Here is a 19,154-nt window from a genome sequence, read left to right as displayed (position 1 = left end):
AAAGTTTATTATACTATTTTTTTTTAATTTGAAAGACAAAATCCAATGGCACAAATTCCACAAACCACAAGTTTAAAAAAGATGGACTAAGTTCATTTTAATTTCATCCTGGATAATTACTGGAAAGCATGCAAGACCTATTATGAGAGGTGTGATTATTAAAAATCATTATGCATTTACAGCATCTCAGGGCCAAACCAATGACTAATTCTTATTCTCATGGTGCCCTGGATAAAGTGATGACGAACGTGTCCAAGAATAATCCTGGTTTGGCTGGGCAGAGTCACTTATAGCATAGAGACCTCGCATTCTTCCTCCACCCTCCAGAATGGGGCAGCCGTCAGTAAGATGGCAGCCTTTACAGAATAAAACATTTCTGCCCTTCCTGTCCTCCTGCTATTCCTCCAAACCAAGAATTCCCAAGGATGTGATTCATTTATTTCAAATATACCCTGAAAAGGGTGGAGGAAAAAAGAGACCTTGTAATCCTTGCAATCGGGCAGAACTGAAGTTTGACCCTAGGTACTTGGGAAATGTACTAAAACTTTCTGGCTCTCAGATTCTTCATAAGGAATATATGGACAGTACCAATCAATTCTGGGGTTTACGTGAGAACAAAATGAATGATCACTGGGGCAAAGTATCTGGAATGCAGAACACATCAGTATGTGTCAATGGAAGTTTGGGGTAAGAGAAAGCAAGGTTTCCTTGAACCTTCTTCCAGGTACCCCAAAAGTATCATTTTTTTCAGTATAGGTGGTTATAGTAATTGCTGCAGGAAATACAGAGAATTTATGGAACATGTCTTACTTCACTGCAGCTGGTAGGAATGTTAAGACTTTCTGAAGTGTTCCAGTGATACCAGAATCTAATATGTAATAGCTAAATGAAACATTTTTCTGTTCTGAACTTGTTTAAAATTCATCTTCTATGATTTTTCCCCACCCTTCAAAAAACATTTGCTTCTCTACTTGCAAAATATGCAAACGTTTCATTTAGTTAAACTATCCAGTGTTTGTTCCACTGCTTACATATGTTCCATCAGAATCCCTCATCAGCACTGCCAACATTCAGTAGTAACTTCCTGGAGGGAAAGAATCATCTTTGCATAGTTTACTTTGTATTGTGCTTTACCTAGTGCTGAGTATATACTGAGTCTTTAATAACATTTTAAGTATAAATAAAAATAATAAACTTAAAACCCTATAACCCACTGAACTTTAGTCACATTAATACACAGGTTTGCATATTTCTAAATTTTCCTAGAAGAAAAAAACAAACAACATTTATTTCACTAAAGTATTTCAAGTCATAACATCTCTTTTGACATATCCCTAGGGTCCCATGAGTCAGTACTAATATATTTGGTAAACTATTGGTGGCAGAATTTGCTAGATGTTCGCCCCAAAATTCATCCTTCTATTTTTCTCTACCAAAAGAGCCCCAACTTTGTTCAATGTGACAAAGTGCCTGACTAAACATGATCAGCTTCATAGACTCAGCTGAAGTGATGGGTATTCATATGATATCGTTCAGGATGGTGAAAGAGAAACTGTTTGAGGCTTCTGAGAAAGGTAGTTATTAAAGGGGACAGCTTCAGCTGGTCTGCACCTACTTTTTTTTTTTTTTTTTTTGAGACGGAGTCTCGCTCTGTCGCCCAGGCTGGAGTGCAGTGGCGCAATCTCGGCTCACTGTAACTTCCGCCTTCCGGGTTCACGCCATTCTCCTGCCTCAGCCTCTCCAAGTAGCTGGGACTACAGGCGCCCGCCACCACGCCCGGCTAATTTTTTGTATTTTTAGTAGAGACGGGGTTTCACCATGGTCTCGATCTCCTGACCTCGTGATCCGCCCACCTCGGCCTGCACCTACTTTTATTTTGCCCTTTCTGTTTTGTCGTTCCCTTCTTTTTGCCTAAAACATGGGCATAATGCTTGGAGGAAGGAGAGTTATCTTGCAGCCATGAAGACAAAAGCTACATACAGGAAGAGCAGGAAGCTAGCTAAAAGGAACCTTGGTCCTCTGTGTCATCCTTGAGCAGTTGTACCAGTCAGCTTGGACTACTTGTCTACGGAGTTCATGTTTCGTAACAAAAATAAAATCTGTAATCCTAAATAGAGTAGCTAATAAGCTTCATAGTAAATTTAGATAATATTTTAGTGGAAACATATATAATTCATGTGGCTAAGGGAATAGATATAATTAAATCATAAAAATTATATACCAATAAATCACATAGGAAGTATAGTTTCTTGATATTTGAGAAATCCTCACATCTTACTTGTAATCACATATATTTCTTTTTTTTTTTAAATTTTTTTTTTTTTGAGACAAAGTCTTGCTCTGTTGCCCAGGCTGGAGTGCAGTGATGTGATCTCAACTCACTGCAACCTCCACCTCCCAGGTTTGAGCAATTCTCCTGCCTTAGCCTCCCAAGTTGCTGGGACTACAGGCACGTGCCACCAGGCCCAGATAATTTTTTGTAATTTTTTAGTAGAGATGGGGTTTCACCGTGTTAGCCAGGATGGTCTTGATTTCCTGACCTCGTGATCCGCCCGCATCGGCCTCCCAAACTGTTGGGATTATAGGCGTGAGCCACAGTGCTGGGCCAATCACATATATTTCTTTTTTTTTTTTTTTTTTGAGACGGAGTCTCGCTCTGTCGCCCAGGCTGGAGTGCAGTGGCGCAGTCTCGGCTCACTGCAAGCTCCACCTACCGGGTTCACGCCATTCTCCTGCCTCAGCCTCTCCGAGTAGCTGGGACTACAGGTGCCCGTCACCATGCCCGGCTAATTTTTTGTATTTTTAGTAGAGACGGGGTTTCACCATGGTCTCGATCTCCTGACCTCGTGATCCGCCCGCCTCGGCCTCCCAAAGTGCTGGGATTACAAGCGCAAGCCACCGCACCTGGCCTCACATATATTTCTAATACCATTTTCTCAAGCAGGTGTCTCACTTCTGGTTCCCTAGTGAAAGTATCATTGACATGTAGTGGCATTAGAAATATGATTAATATAGAGCAATGAGGAGTATATTTTGCTCAGAAAATAAGTAGGAATTAAGGGATTTATTATAAGCAAACAATGTGTGTATAAAATTCATAAAACAGAAGATAGAATCAAAGAAGAAAATATTCAGATAAAGATAAAAAAGAATCAATTGTTATTGCTAAAAAAGTATGTTATATGATATCTAGCCAAGAAAAGGAATCATTAGAAAGAGTATTTCATAAAGAGCCTGTCTAACGGAAGCAGACAAAGTAGTAATATGAGAGAGAGTTGAGTAATGTGACCTGAATCATGTCTTCTAATGATATTCATATCTGCTTCTAAGTTTTTTCTACAAAAACAGATAACCCGATAAATATCATACTTTAATACTTGTTTCATCAGTTGAATGGAAGCGATACCGTAGTCTTATAGGACGGAGAAGGAGCAATACAGTTTACAGAATCCAATTCAATTTGGCAAGAATTTTATTAAGCATCTACCATGTGTCAAGCATTGTGGTAGGAAGTGAGGTTATAAACATGAATAAAATGCAATTTCTGACATGAAAGAATTTAGAGTCTGAGATTGAGCTAGAGAAGTAATCAGATAACTGTAATAAAATATGGTATAATCTATCTTTGTAACTAGTATATCTGGGATAATAAAATAAAAATGCCATTCTGGATATTCACTTGTGTGAGGAGGGATTTTTTTTTTCTTTTTGATGCATCAGAGAAGACTCCAGGGATTAGGGGCCTCGAAGTATGTATAGGAGTTTGCCAATCAGATAAGGGGTGTTGGAATGACCTTCTAAACAGATGGAGAAGCAGGAACAAAAACAAGTTGGCATCAAAGTTTGCACAGTTAATGCAAAATGCCTGGCATATGTAAAACAACCTACTCATTTGTGAATGAATGAATGAATAAATGAACAAATAAATAGTATGTTTGGAGAGCAGTAAGGATTAAGTCATGGATATAATGTATCAGGTGTATGATGGTGCATAGCACCAGTCTATGAAAAGCCTTTTGTGACATGCTGGGGTTGAAGAACAGGGCAATTTTTACATGATTAGGGCACAGGAATACGACACTAACAGATCAGAAGGGCTTAATGGCTGGAGTCTACAGAATGGGGTCAGGAAAAGCTGATGAAAACATTGGACTGGGTAAGGAAAAACAAATAACTTCACTTTGGAACGTGTTGATCTAGGTTGAGATGCCCCAGTAAGCAAGTGAAAAAACACATCTGGAGCCTAGGAGAAAAGAGGGGCTTGATAGAGTTATATACAAACACTGGTCTATACACTTAACAAATTTATGGAAAACCTATGATGGGCCAGATAGTGGAAATGTGAAGATGAATAAGGCACAGTCTTGGCCCTCAAGAAGCTTATAGTAATTATGATTCGGTGTGATACATATAAGAATAGATGCATTAACAAGACATATAAGTAATATATGGAAGGGAATAATTAATTCCACATAGTGTGTGTGTGCTGGTGAGGATGGGGAGGACATTAAAGGAGACTTCACCGAGTAGTTGACACACAATTGAAATTTAAAAGATGCAAAAAAGATTTCTAGATGAAAAGGTGAAGAAAGGCCTATTGAGAAAAAAGAAGGGAAGGCCAGCTACATGGAGACATGAACTGATGTTTGAGTAACTATAAGTGGTTTGATATTGCAGCTCATATAACATGTAAAAACTGGGTAGTGGACAATGAGATTAGAGTGCCAGAGCCATTGCAGCAGACAACTATCAATCTATTGATTGATACTATACAATCAATTTTTTCTTAAGGTTTCTAATACCAAAGGGAAGCCCATTGAGCATAGCAGATATATACTGAGGAGTTTAGGATGCAGATATTATTTTAAAAAATTAAAGATAAGAAGGGAATGAGTTCATTACTGAAGATTTTACATAAGAAATCATAATAGTAAAAATAAAATTCTGACAATATTGTTGGAAATGATCCTGAAAAGGCTGATCAGAGAGAGACATCTCAAGAAACCTGCTCAGAATCCTTTTTAATTAGTTCAGATTTAGACAATAAATATATAAACAAACAAAAGTTAGTGGTGGGCTGAGATTCAATAACTGTTGCATCTGGAAGTAACCTGAAGTATCACTAGTTCAGCCTTTTCATTGCAAGGGTTGGAAAACTGAATCCCAGAGAGGTAAAATCATATAGTACATTGATAGAATTTGGGGTTAACTGTTTTCTTGTTCCAGAAGAGAAGAATAGTTCAGGGTTCCTATATATTACTCTGTAGGCCAGCTGTATTGTAAGCCAGCTGTATTGTATCTCCTGGAGAGTTTTAAGTATCTTTATTTCCGAAGATTCCATCCCTCGTTCCTCAATTTTAATTCAGTAGTCTGGGATAGACCCAAGATCTCCATTTTTATAAGACTTGCAAGTAATTTTTTAGACTTGAAAATGAATTGTATAAACATCCTCTAAGACTGTGTATGAGAGTGGTGATTGTTATTGATTAAGGAAAATAAATTCTCCTGAAATGAAGGAAAACTTCAAATGATGGCCATGATTTTGAGAAACTATAATTTTAGTCATATTTTAATCACCAGTTAATATGTTTTAAATGCTTGATTCTGTGGGAAGAAGGTAGAATGCAGAGAGAATAATTTTGTTTTTTATGTTTGTTTGCTTTTACAGAGATATTCTATCCAAGAATTTGCTACAGTCTTTCTGTGAGACAACAGATTTTTTCATGTCAGCACATCATAATGTTCAATGTGTTCCTTGGTTTGTCACTTGAGAACATGCAGTAGCACTAGCAGTAGAAGATGTCAAGGTGGCAGCTTTTACAGCAATGCAAGTGTTAGCATTAAAAGTGTAAGGATTTATATACTATGCAAAGGAATTTTCTGTGTATTTTGTGTTATCAAAATGCTTAACTATTCGGTACTAAAGGTTCTGCGTCTATACTGATAAAATTTAAAACTGTAAAAATAGGCACAATCAAATGACAAACTTAAAAACCACAATACTTTTAGCCACAGCTTGATGTGATTCAAGACCTTTAACTGGATTTAGACAGAGGCTCTCTAACTGGGTGGGGGCAGGGTGGGGGCAGGGTCGGGGGGCATAAAATCCTAAGTTCAGAATCCCTGCACCAAACTAGGAAACAATGAATGGCCATTAAAGTAAAGTCTCTACTGATTTACTCAATATTTGTGAGAGGTCTCTTCATACTCAAGACATGGCCTTTCCCTATTCCCTTAAAAAGCATGCGAGAGGCTGGGTGCAGTGGCTCATGACTATAATCCTGACACTTGGGAGGCTAAGGCAGAAGAATCACTTGAGCCCATGGGCAACATAGTGAGACTTCGTCTCTATTAAGAAAAAGAAGATGAAGAAGAAAAAGAAAAAAACATGCTAGGCAACTTTTACTCTGAAGGAACATTGATAAATTGATTGATGCCAGTGGAGATTTACAATTAAGGAAGGTAAAAATTTTAAGACAGGGAGCTTCTCTCAAGTCTTCAATAAAATAACAAGGAAAGTAGGGGATACTTGTTTGTTCATTTTGGGTGAACATAGACGAGAGATGGCAGGATTTGGTAGAATAGAGCCTTAAAATTCACAGATGTTATGGATTTGTGTGGTTATTTGCATATGATCTCTAAGTCTCTAGACATTGCACCTGTGCAGTTCTTCAAGCCATGAAACAATCAAGTAGCTAAAAGGTTGATCTGGTCTTTAGATTGCTGACTTCTCACACACATAACCTAATTCCTAAACTCATATGGATTTTTCTATCACTAATGTAGCTTTGCTGCTGTCTACCTCACTAATGTAGGAGAACCTATAATGTAAAAAAACATGTTTCTTTTTTGAAAATTTAAAATTAATCACAGGGAAAATTTTATTGAAATTTTTAAAGTTGTTAACTCGTATTAGACTTTGTATAAGGCAATGGTAGCTTGGTTCAAAACAAGGACAGTATACAAGAAAGTCTGCACAAACCTCACCAAATTTTTGAAATGGAAATTTTTTTAAATTTGAGGATTCCTGAAGATCTATGGATATATACATTGTGAATGTCGAGGATCTACTATAATTCTACTATAATTAGTTCTACCTCATCTAATCAGAGAATACAATTTTCATTTTGAAAAATCCACTCTACTACAGTAATTTATTGGCATTTATCAAGTACCTTTGGGAAAAGGAACTTAGTGACCAAACATAATTTAACTTAAAATCATGTTAGATTCTTGTAATGAGCTTATATGATTTTCATATTAAGATAGGTTGGCTTAAATATTTTGAAAGAACAGGCCGGGTATGGTGGCTCATGCTATAATCCCAGCTCTTTTGGAGGCCAAGGTGGGTGGATCACTTAAGGTCAGGAGTTTGAAGCCAACATGGTGAAACCCCGTCTCTACTAAATATACGAAAAATTAGCTGGACCTGGTGGTGCATGCCCGTAATCCCAGCTACTCGGGAGGCTGAGGCAGAAGAATTTCTTGAACCCAGGAGGCAGATGTTGCAGTGAGAGGAAATCTTGCCACTGCACTCCAACCTGGGCGACAGAGTGAGATTCTGCCTCAAAAAAACAAAAACAAAAACAAAAACAAAAACAAAAAAACAATTTATTCCACATTTGTTTCATCTTTCCAAATGCTGTGCTTCCAAATTCAGCATTACTAAAATAATCATAATCAGCACAATCTTAGATGTTCTTAGAAGAACTGATGATTTAATATAACTATCCCAAGCAATTCTAGTTTATTCATTTTGTAATAGATTTTCTGAAAAAGCAGACCAAAAGATTAAGGAACAATGAAACCACTCTGATGACAATTTTTTAAAAAGCCACTATAAATGTCATAACAGGAGATTTCTAGCACTAAAAAGAAAAGGAAAAAGCCTTAGGGTTCCAGGTTCTTCTAAGTAGCTGAGATACTCAAGAGGAGAAGTGCTTTCCTATTGAAACTCCAACTTAAATAGCACAAACTATTCTTGGTGTAAGACAAGAATTAAATATTAGATACTGGATTGTAAGAATGGACACAGTTTTATTTTGTTAGTAAAATGACACGTTAGAATATCTTGTAGGTTCATGATAGAATTAGATAGTTACAGATATTTAAAGTTTCTGTGTTCTTATGGGACCAAAGAGACAGCAATAAAGTAAAATAGACAAGATTACATGATGAGAGAAGAAAATAAAATGGTAAAGGAGAAAAGAAAGCAGTAGAAAAGGTGAAGGTAGCAGAAACATTCTAAGAAAGCCAATAGAAATGTGGAAGGCAGGTTGATAGAAATATATAAATAGAATCCACAGAGGAAACACAAATAACCTTAAATGTAAGTAAATTTCAAAATAATTTTACTTTTTGTCTTTAATCATGTGCTGACACGGTTCTTCACTTTGCCATTCAATTTAGCTTGTATAACACTTCCAAACATCTTAAGATAAAATTCACAGCCTAAGTCTTAAATCCTATAGAGAGCTCCCATAACAATATTAATGTTCTATTTCTTTCTTGCTCTCACTTTAGTTAAGGTAGAGAAATCATGGGAATACATATTTAAAATCCTAATGGATTACAGAAAGAAGCAATTGCTTGGGTAGCTAAGAAAAGCGAAAATTTGGCCTCCTAGATAGCAAAGTTCTTCCATATTTAATTTATGGAAGTTCAGTATTATATATGCAACACACATTTTCTTTCACTGCAATCTGAGAAGCAAAAGTACATTTATTAATTCCGTATTTTCTATTTATCATCCATGTTAAAGTATGATTTTTCTCTATTCATTATTGATCACATTAGTACTGCAGATCCTAAGAGTTACTGATGAATGATGAAGAATGACGGGGATTTAAAATTATCTGTGTTGCAATCAACTAAACAGTGTTTATGCAAAAATGTTCACCTTCCTGTGGACATTGCTTGATGTGGCTGAAAAGCCTTAAATTTTATAAACTCCCCCTTTTCTTGACCTTCTTTAATAAATCCAATGCTAATTTGATTGCTTTAGTCCCCTCTTGTCTCTTCTGCTTTTTCTTCTTGCTCTAAAAAAATATGAATGTTACTGAGCTCCTCTTTTCAAATTACCTTTTTCAGCAATCTCCTCTACTACCATGGATTCACCTACCACTTCTGTGTTTGTTCCCCAAATGTTTCTCTTCAGTCTTGACCCTCTGTCAAGCTTTCTTTCAAATTTGCTAAAAGCTAGCTATTTCTACTTCCTTGTCTTGCCATCTCCTCAAACTCAACATGTCTAAAGCTTAAGTCATCATCATGCCTATCTAAATAGTTTTTAAAGGATTATCCTTATTCCAGGTTTCTCAGAATTCCCTTCCCTGAAAATATCCCCCAAATGTACCATTGCTATCTTCACAGACCACTGCTTTGATAATTTCACTTCCTCATCAAAAAACTTTAATAGCCCCTTCTACCCAACCCATAAAATACTGACTTCTTGGCTTGACGTTTTAAGCTCTATACAACCAGCGATGTGTATTTCTAGCCCCCAACCCATTCATTATTCCATTAGTATGACATCTTCAGGCTGATCAAAACAAACTACTTACGCTTGCCTAACCAGATCTCAGAATTTCCTATGTCTACATCTTTGATGACATCTTTAAAAAAATTCTCCATCAAAAATTCCTTTATCTACCAAATTCCTTTTCTTTAAGCCCAACATACATGCTACCTTCTCTACAAAGTCTTCCCTGATCACTTCTAGCCTGAATTGTTTTCTTTTTTAAATGCTTATTGTTCTTTCTGTTTTTCCCATTTCTACAGCACATCCACTGTGGCCAATAATGTGTTTATTTGTGCGCAACTCTGAATATCTCCTCAACTAAGTCATAAGTCCTTGAGGATATTACACATGATAAATAATCACTCAATTTATACTGAATGAATGAATGGTTTTTTTTCCTCCTCCAAATCTCCTCCTTTGCTCCACCCAGCACAATCTCCTCGTTTTTCATTGTTTCAACAAGTTTATTTATTGAGCTCTATTATTCACCAAGCACTGTGCTAGGCACTAGAGAAGAGTAGGGAATTCATGATTCCTGCTGTCGTATAGCTTACAGTTTAATAGAGAAGATAAACATTAAAATATAAGTTTATGTTTGGAGAGTGTGAAGTATATATGTGGTGGGAGCCTATAGCAGGGGAAAACACTCTAGTATTCCTTAAAACACACAATTACAACAAGGGCATACTTCAAATCATTGAAATAGCTGGGGATAGTAACAAATTACGGCCAAATGCTATGATATAGAATATATATCATAACCTGGAATTAAATATCAATTTCCTGGAGGCTAGCATAATGGTAATTATTTATTAACTCCTTATCCAAGGATTCATGCTAAGTACTTTACATAATACAATGTTTGGTCTTCAGAGCAATCTTGAAAGGTTAGGTATCTTTATTCCTATTTTAGGGATGAGAAAACAGGCTCCAAAGAGATCAGGTTATTCTATCCAAAGCCCTACTAATGGCAAGGGCAGGCTTCAGATCTAAAACACATGGTTCTTTCTTCTATACGCCATGAGTAGATCATACGGTAAGTTTTCCACACAAGCATGCTCAGTAGTAATGAGCTCAATGTCCCAGACCCTCCTCCACAGGGTGTCAGCCTTGAGCAGCTGGTCATGGATAGAAACATCATCATTGTATTCTATAACATTCTTTTAAATTTGCCTATTTCATGCTGCCTTTTAAGAAATGTTCTTCACTGGAATGGGAAAATAAGAGCCACACAAGACATAGTCTGTTCTTGCAAACAGTATTTGAATTAATTCTTTTTTTTATGATCAAGAAATAATGTATTAGACCTCCTGCTCATTTTTCAATACACAGAAAATATAAATAGTAAAGAATATCTTTAAAAACTTATTTCTAAATTTCTGGCATCACAATAGATTGCTCTATTTAAACCTGTATCTCAATTTTTCTGACAATGCTGCTTTTATTTGGAACAAAATGTGGTTTAGCTTCTCTCCACTTCTTCTACGTTATATTTAAAAGTAATATTGAAAAATAAATATTCAATTTCATTCTTTATCGCTACATAAATAAAATTTTACCATTTCCTAAAATACATTTTGTAATGCCTGATTCTATATCCCATATAAGTTAGTATTTTCCTCCAGAATATTTTACAAATTATAAACTTTTCTAACTTATTCTGGATTTTTTACATAGAATATGGAATTTCAGTATTGCTAATTAGTTTACTATAGAATTTCTGGTTTTGTCAGCTTTTGTTATTTTTAACAATTTGGAATGAAACAGTAAAGTAAAAATAATGTTAAGTTGCATTATATCAAAACATATTTCAATGTAGATTATTAAAGTAAATACATTGGTTAAATAATTTTTATGTAGCTTACATTTCTCATAAATTCAATTTATAATATTTCAAGGCATTAAACAAAACAAAGCTTCCTCAGATATACAGAATTATATTTGCACAATGGTTTTCCATACATATGGGATTTAATTCTTTGTTTCCAAGGCACTGTTTCTGGATGCGGCATGTTAATAAACAAATGTTTGGTAACAAAAACCAAGCAAACAAAAACATAATCCTTACTTCATAAGCTAATATCCAACAAGATATACCCAATCCTGAAAAATTAAGATTTTTCTCACTTACTTCAAAATGAAAACAAAATAAATATTTAACCATGGAATTTAAGATCTTGTTCATCAGTTAGCCCAACATCTTCATTTTAAAGATGTTAAGTAACTTCCTCAAACTTATATAACTATTTGTGGCAGAGTCCAGAATAAGACCCCCAAGTTTAATTCTCTTTTGCTTTTTACTATTCCATTCTTGAACTTCTTAAGACAGAATTATAAAAATTTTAGAATTCAATTACCTATTAGAAAGGAGAACTTTATATTATATATTAACCTACAATGAAGGAAGTGATTACAATGCTAAAAACTAATATTCATCTAAGATAGCAAAGCAATGGCATTTACCTTAAATTTACGTCTCTGCTCTGCACAGCTGTTGAAGAACCACAAGTCTGTCTCATGGCTGTAAATGTAACAAGAACAATAATGCGACCAATTTTCATATCTAAACTAAATTAAGTAGATTTGTCATAGGCTAGAAAATTGAAAATGTATTTTACAAAAATTGTTTTAAATTTACAGATTATGGAAGTGTGCATGTGTGTATGTGCATGTTGGCATTTGTGTGTGTGGGGGGTGGTGTGTTAACTTACTCTTTCTAAACTGAAAATTAATTTCATGAAATTGAAAGGATTAAGTATTATTCTTTTTGGCTAACTTTCCTCATTATGGATCACTATGAATATGTCAAGTCTAGGAGGTGCTAGGAGTAGATTTAAATAAAGAAAACAAATTAAAGTGAGAAGCTGTCTTTGGCTGTTATTATTAGGATATGTTTTCTGGGATACACAGTAAGAATGTAAAGCAGAAACATCTGGTAATGCTTAAGTTAATATTGGCTCCCATTTGCATCACAATCTTTATATATTATTCATCAATATGCCATTAATCAATGTACTTGCTGATTGCACCTATTCAATTGGTGTTTCATGTAATGAGATTTTGTAAACATGTTTCAAATACATATATTCAGATATCTATACATGAAAGTGAAATCACTACTACAATTGGCACTCAAGCTTGTCAGATGTGATATTTTCTTCTTTCCATTTTGCATTAGACATGCTAATATCTATGCCATCTGTAGCACAAAATCCTGAACAAATGTAAATGAAAAAATAATAGTAGATAAATACTAGTCTACTAAAAATAGACTCTGTACCATGTCACACTTCAAATCTGGCCACCACTTCTTAACAGAGAAAAGAAATTCAGGTGAATGTTAACAAGCAACTGAATATTGTTCTTGTGACTTGAGCCATCAAAACAGATTTTGAAATCTGTATTTTTTTTCAAACTTTATAAAATAGTTCTCTATCAAAACTATACTTTAAAATAAAAAATACAAAGTATCTCTTTTGGTCCTCTAAAGATGTTATGCCTGACATATTAAGAACCATCATAATCGATTAATACCAAATATCTTGCCTTGCACCTACAGATTTTGAAATATTTTCAATTATCCTTTTGAAATGTAAAGATAATACACTAACTCTATTATGAATGTTTGGTTAAACACTTGGTTAAGTAGAAAAAGATCTAAATTTTGAGAGAATTATATAAGAAAAATTTTAAAATGTTAATTTCATATCAAATTATTGAAAATTTTAACGAAAACATTGTACCCTTTTTTAAAACATAAGTGGCAAATAGTGCAACTCATGCTAAATAATATTTGAAGATACAAGGATAAGCATTACCTAATATTCCTGTTTGACAACAGATGTGTAAGCTAGTATCAAATGCTGTTAAGCTTTTATTAGATTTTTAATACAATCCCAGCATGTCTCCAGTTGCTAAGCTTATCAAGTCCTATGAAATACTAAAAATGAAGGCTCACATTATATTAATTGCAGTGTATATTTTGGTGAATATGTCTCATTCAATATCTCCAAATTCTCATTCATAAAACCCAACTTCTCGTTCCTATATTTTGGCATGAGATCTCATTAAAATTACAAACTAATACTGAAATGCTAGTTTTATGGTCTAAACAATGGAGATATATTCAGATTAATATGCATCACAAAATGAAAAACAAGTGACACAATGAAAGTCTTTGTAGTCATGGTCAGCAACTGCAATTGTTAAAAGGCATTTATGATAGCTTTAATCATTCTTTTATGCTAAAATAACAAAACTGGACACTTCTGCTCAAAATTTTACTTATGCATTGATTTCTTATTTTAGAGCCATTAATATTCCCACATTCTATTGTGGGTATTTTGTATGGAAAAGTATATATATTTTAGTCCAAGTATCAAATCTTGCCTTTCAATGCAACAACAACAACAACAACAAAAAAAAAAAAAATAGAAAAACTAAAGCCCAGCCATTCTTTCCAGAGATACCCTGGTAACCAGCAATATAGAAACTTCTACTGGACTTAGCTTTGGAGAGGCAGAAGCAACTGTGAATTCCTCTATTTTGTCAAGAAATCTGATAAAATAGAATTAGGAAAATATATAGTATTTTTTAGACACTCAAAACAGTAACTTCATTCCTATCTTTTGCTTATGTTGCCAGCATCTAATTCTGCTTTGCTATTCCAACAATAAAGCAAAATTCCCACTCTGAAGCCATAGTGAGGATAAACATTTCATTTGCTATCTTCTGTGACTTCTATGTAAATTTTTCTCTGTCATGTAAATGCATGAAGAGACTCTCATGGAATCAGATAACTCCATGGAAATACTACACCTACGCTCCCATTATAAATTGGAGAAGAATATGATGGTGAGGAAAGTGACACAGAATTATTCATTAGTTAAAACAAAGGAATATGAAGTTGCTTTTAAAAGAGAAAAAAAAACTGAAAAGAATCTTAAACTCGGTGATTAAATAAAACTTTCATTTCCAGTCATGGCAGACATCTGCACTCTGTTGAAACATCCCTTATCCCCAAGTCCCTCTTCTTCTCATCCACCCTCCACAGATGACTTTGTTCCCAGGAAAATCTACTCTTATCTCAAATTTGTTTAGGGACCATACATTTTATCTAGTTTTTAGGTAACAACTAATTTTTGGATTGTATACATCAGTAGCTTATAATTCTCTCTTATACAAACTAAGCTCCAGAAGGCCATCATGTAAGACTTAGTTACTAACATCTGTAAGTACACCTGAAAATAAAAACAGACAGCTGGGCCATAAAAAATTGTTTTTTTTTTTTTTTTTTTTTTTGGTTAAATAAAGCCACAAGAGATGTTAAAAAAGCTAAATTTGCCTTATTAGACATGTATATAACATATGATTCAGGAAAAAGCATTATTTATCTTTCAACAGAGCTGGTGAACACTTTGAGAGATGTTTTATGCAATTCCAGAATTTACCTTCCAAACAGTCAAAAAATATACCAATATACCTTAAAAAGGTTTTCTCCCCCCAAGAAAATGTCCCACGTATTTTGGTTAAGAAGGCTGCATAAAACAAGGATTATATTATGTAACAAAAGTTACTTTAAAAGACATACATACTATCAGTTTCACAGGACAAACACAGTGAGTAAGGACAACAAACTCCAGAATGTGTCTTTATAACTGTAGCAACAGCAATAACTCCTTGGCAAACTCAAACAGTTTTTTTGGCAATCCTCGAGGTTTTCTGCATTTGTCACTTGGATACAACTGCGGAAGGGTTGTCTAAGACTTCTTTGTTTCCTTCCACACCATTTTACTATAACTTTGCTTTTAAGAAAAAAATTTTACATTTCAACCCATGTATGAATAAAATCCCACACGGGGGTTTTATGCAAAATTCTTTATGCCTATGTATACCAAATGTGGTTCCTATGTATTTTTTGCAAGGAGTTACCTTGTAAACTTTTAAAATGTATGTCAATAGAATATTATTTTTTTCTCTTTTAAGAAGATAAAATGAATTCTTTTTATGAATTAAAATTACCTACATATACAAATGTAATAATTTCCTGTATATATACAACTGGGTCTGCACATCTGTTATCAGTATGAACATCTTTTAAAATAAGACCCCAAGGACAGGAGTGCTTTACTAACCTGCAGTGGTCTCTGTTTATCACTGCTCTTAGGAGATTTCAATCCACTTGTTTGCTGCTGTAAAAGAAGTTGTCTTGCTGCCTGGAGAGCCTAGAAGTAAAAATGAAACCATATCTAAATATTTTGTTGAAAGTTAAGTTATCAATTATCTCTTGGTTAATAGTAAAAGGCTTCAATGTACAAGAACTCCCATATTCCTTTCTAGAGAGAATCATTGTTGTTTATCTTCTAATATGAAAAAAATTGCCAAACACACATATATAACTTTACTCAAAATCACAGAGAAACATGCAATCCTACAGGAAATAAAGTTAATTTGTTTAAAGTGCTTAAAGAGGATAAAAATCATAAACTGCATCAATAACCTCATTTCCACAAGGAACTTGTCTTTGAGTGTTCAACTAAAATGCCCACTCCCTTTTAAATTATCATTCAATTTGCATTTTCATATTACAATTTTGAGGCAAAAGCAGTAGACTTCAAGTGTTACCGGAAGCTGTAATTAAATTTGACAAATCAACATCAGATTATCTTGAAAGTGAATTAATAAGGATTTTCACTAAAGATTAAAAACACTTTTTTTGTACTTACAATTCAAGGGGAAACTTCTCCTTTGACAAAATAAAGTGCAGTTTTAATGCCAAATAAAATTGAGTGGTTTTCATTTGCATTCTTAGCAAAATCAGAGAACAAAGAAATTACCACTCAACCAATCAGGTTTGTTTCTATGTGTGACAGAATACCAATCAAAATAGAAGATGTTTTCATTTATTTTTATGTTTTCTTTCCCACTTAGGAAAATAAAACTTAACATAAGAAATTAATGTAAGCATTTCATTTACTGGAGGAGGAACAGTTCAGTAAATGTACTATATAAACTTAACATATAAATGCTAGTGCCATAGACCAAAATGCATAGTAAATTCTTCTAAAGGTAGGAGTATACACTAATTAACAAAAACTTTTAAGAGTCTCTTAAAAAATTCATTTTCTCTCTCAACAACTGAGTTCAATGAACACTAATGATGAAATTTTTCAACACATAAAACTAAACTAAATCATTGGCCTACTATGTTATTTACTGTTTTTGAATACAAGATAAATTTTTCACAATGAGAAAACATTATTGGATTAATATTCTTCTATAATAATTAAGAATTTCAGCTGATAAAAAGTACAATTTTGATTGTAATCAATGATCTGGTTTTTAAGAGAGTTTCTAGTATCCATGACAACAGTTGCTTTGACAAGATGTGCATATGGCATTACACTGCCAGCTGGTGTGAACAATGTTTGAACTACTGCATTGAGATGCTGAGCAAACAGAAAAAGTTGCCACGTCTTAACCCTCAGGGAAGGCAGTCATCCCCTGATCAATTATGAAAAGACAGAGAGGGCTGCTACAGTCTGGCTCCAAGCAAGTTTTCTGAGAAGGCAGGCAGACATAGAAACCAAAGTAAACAAACTGAATGCACTAGCACCATCTCCTAACAACATTGATTTGTCTTCCCATAGCAGGATCTGGCATAGTTTGTAAAGCACACTTTTTACATTTGGAGACACACTCACTCATGATAATCATCTTTGTTGATGTTTTTTAACTTTTCAAGTAATTACAAATTAACCTAAATATTTCTAAGGATAGCACATTCCAGTGAACTCAGGCTATTTATTACAGAGTCCAGTTTGAAAATATAAACAAAGAAAATCCGTAATTACTTTATTATCACAAGGCTCACTATTTGAAACTTTTTATTCAATATTCTGAATAATATATCTTTCCTCTTTTAATTGTCACTTATAAAGTGACTACAAATGATATTTTTCCAAATGGAAATTACAATAGCTGTCCTAGGCTGTGTCTCTGAAATTCTCAAAATAAAAAATGCATTCAATTATTTTTCCAGTTAATGCCTAATTGTTTTCATGTAGTTTTTTTTCTTTTCGAGTTGATGAGTTTATTTTGTCTACCTGTTGCCTTAATTTATATTAAATTATGTAGTTATCTATTATTCTCAAAAAATTTATTGAACACTGTTTAGGATCTTAGAATCATGAATGACAAGGACTAAAAGAAATCTTGAAAATCATCTAATTTGACCTCTTTATTCTAGCAAATAAGAAAAATGAAACCTAGAATAGTCAGTTGCTTTGTTCAAGATCACAAAGCAATTTATGAATGCTTTGTTCAAGGTCTCCCGGCTTCCAGGCCTGAGTGTATTCCAGTGTGCCATATTGTTTCTGTTCTGTCAAAGGAATCATTAGTAGGCAACGAGTAAGATTCTAGTAAAGGAGAATATATGACATTATAATGAATTATTCTTCACCAGTAAAGAGAGCATATTCAGTTTTCAGAATTTACATGGGAAACAACAATATAACTTTTTTGTTTTGAATCTGTAAATGAATAGAACAACTATCACAGAATAGATACTGTTTTAATGGCTACTGCCCCCATCATTCTTAAACTGGATTTCATTATATATTAATACTTCCCTGATGCCTGATTGATAGAACTCTAAACTTTTGTAACATCCTGAGTATCTGATCAATTATTACTATAGAACTGCAAAATTCTAGAGCTGGACAAGGCCTTAGAAACTGTCTAGGCTACATTTCTCAAACAAGTAACTGAAGAATCAATACTAGGATAAGTTGATTGAAGTCACAAAGCGGTAGCAGAGCCTGGTCAAAGACTCTGGCTCTTCTCTCCCAAGCTTAGGACCCCATCCATTTTACCATCCTGCGTTACATTCATTCAACATAACCCGTGTAATCAATGGAATATGTCAATGCTACGTAACGTCTGTAGACAAACACTAGAAAATTAAATGTATTACAAGTTTTGCTCATCAAAGTATCACTAGTCAAAAGCATACACCTACACTGTTAGTAAAGGAGTAATAATAGTAATGAAATATCACAAGATAGCTGGCTAAAAAAATGCTTTTACTGGCCGGGCGCGGTGGCTCACGCTTGTAATCCCAGCACTTTTGGAGGCCGAGGCTGGCGGATCACGAGGTCAGGAGATCGAGACCACGGTGAGACCACGGTGAAACCCCGTCTCTACTAAAAATACAAAAAAAATTAGCCGGGCCTGGTGGCGGGCGCCTGTAGTCCCAGCTACTCGGAGAGGCTGAGGCAGGAGAATGGCGTGAACCCGGGAGGCGGAGCTTGCAGTGAGCCGCGACTGTGCCACTGCACTCCAGCCTGGGCGACAGAGCGAGACTCCACCTCAAAAAAAAAAAAAAAAAAAAAAAAAAAAATGCTTTTACTTTTAAAGTATTTTGGTTTTCATATGCATTATCTCCAAAATAGCTGAGGATCATCTTTTAATACAAGCTCTTAGAAAAAATAACTTCTTTCCTATTTCAACATTCTTTTGGTATAGTAGAAACTGCTATAGTAAACATAAGAGGTGGGAGAACAAAAAACAATTCTAGGCGATCAGGAATGATTTAAAACTCATAAGCAGAAAGCTCTGGCAGTTTGCATTCTCACTG

At 34.4% G+C, this 19,154-nt stretch overlaps 1 protein-coding gene across 1 annotated transcript in view; it reads right to left on the bottom strand.

Annotated features, from left to right (window-relative positions):
- The window catches only part of FOXP2 (forkhead box P2), a 605,419-nt gene that overhangs the window by 144,051 nt on the left and 442,214 nt on the right, over positions 1-19,154 (bottom strand). The window contains exon 5 of the mRNA XM_063642138.1: positions 15,652-15,741. Within this exon, the coding sequence (XP_063498208.1) occupies positions 15,652-15,741 (90 nt within the window). The remainder of the gene's footprint in view (positions 1-15,651; positions 15,742-19,154) is intronic.

This window comes from Symphalangus syndactylus, chromosome 6 (assembly GCF_028878055.3).
Source record: "Symphalangus syndactylus isolate Jambi chromosome 6, NHGRI_mSymSyn1-v2.1_pri, whole genome shotgun sequence".
Classification (NCBI taxonomy): Eukaryota; Metazoa; Chordata; class Mammalia; order Primates; family Hylobatidae; genus Symphalangus; species Symphalangus syndactylus.
Note: the sequence above shows the minus strand (reverse complement) of the source record. Positions and strands in the feature narration are given on the sequence as shown.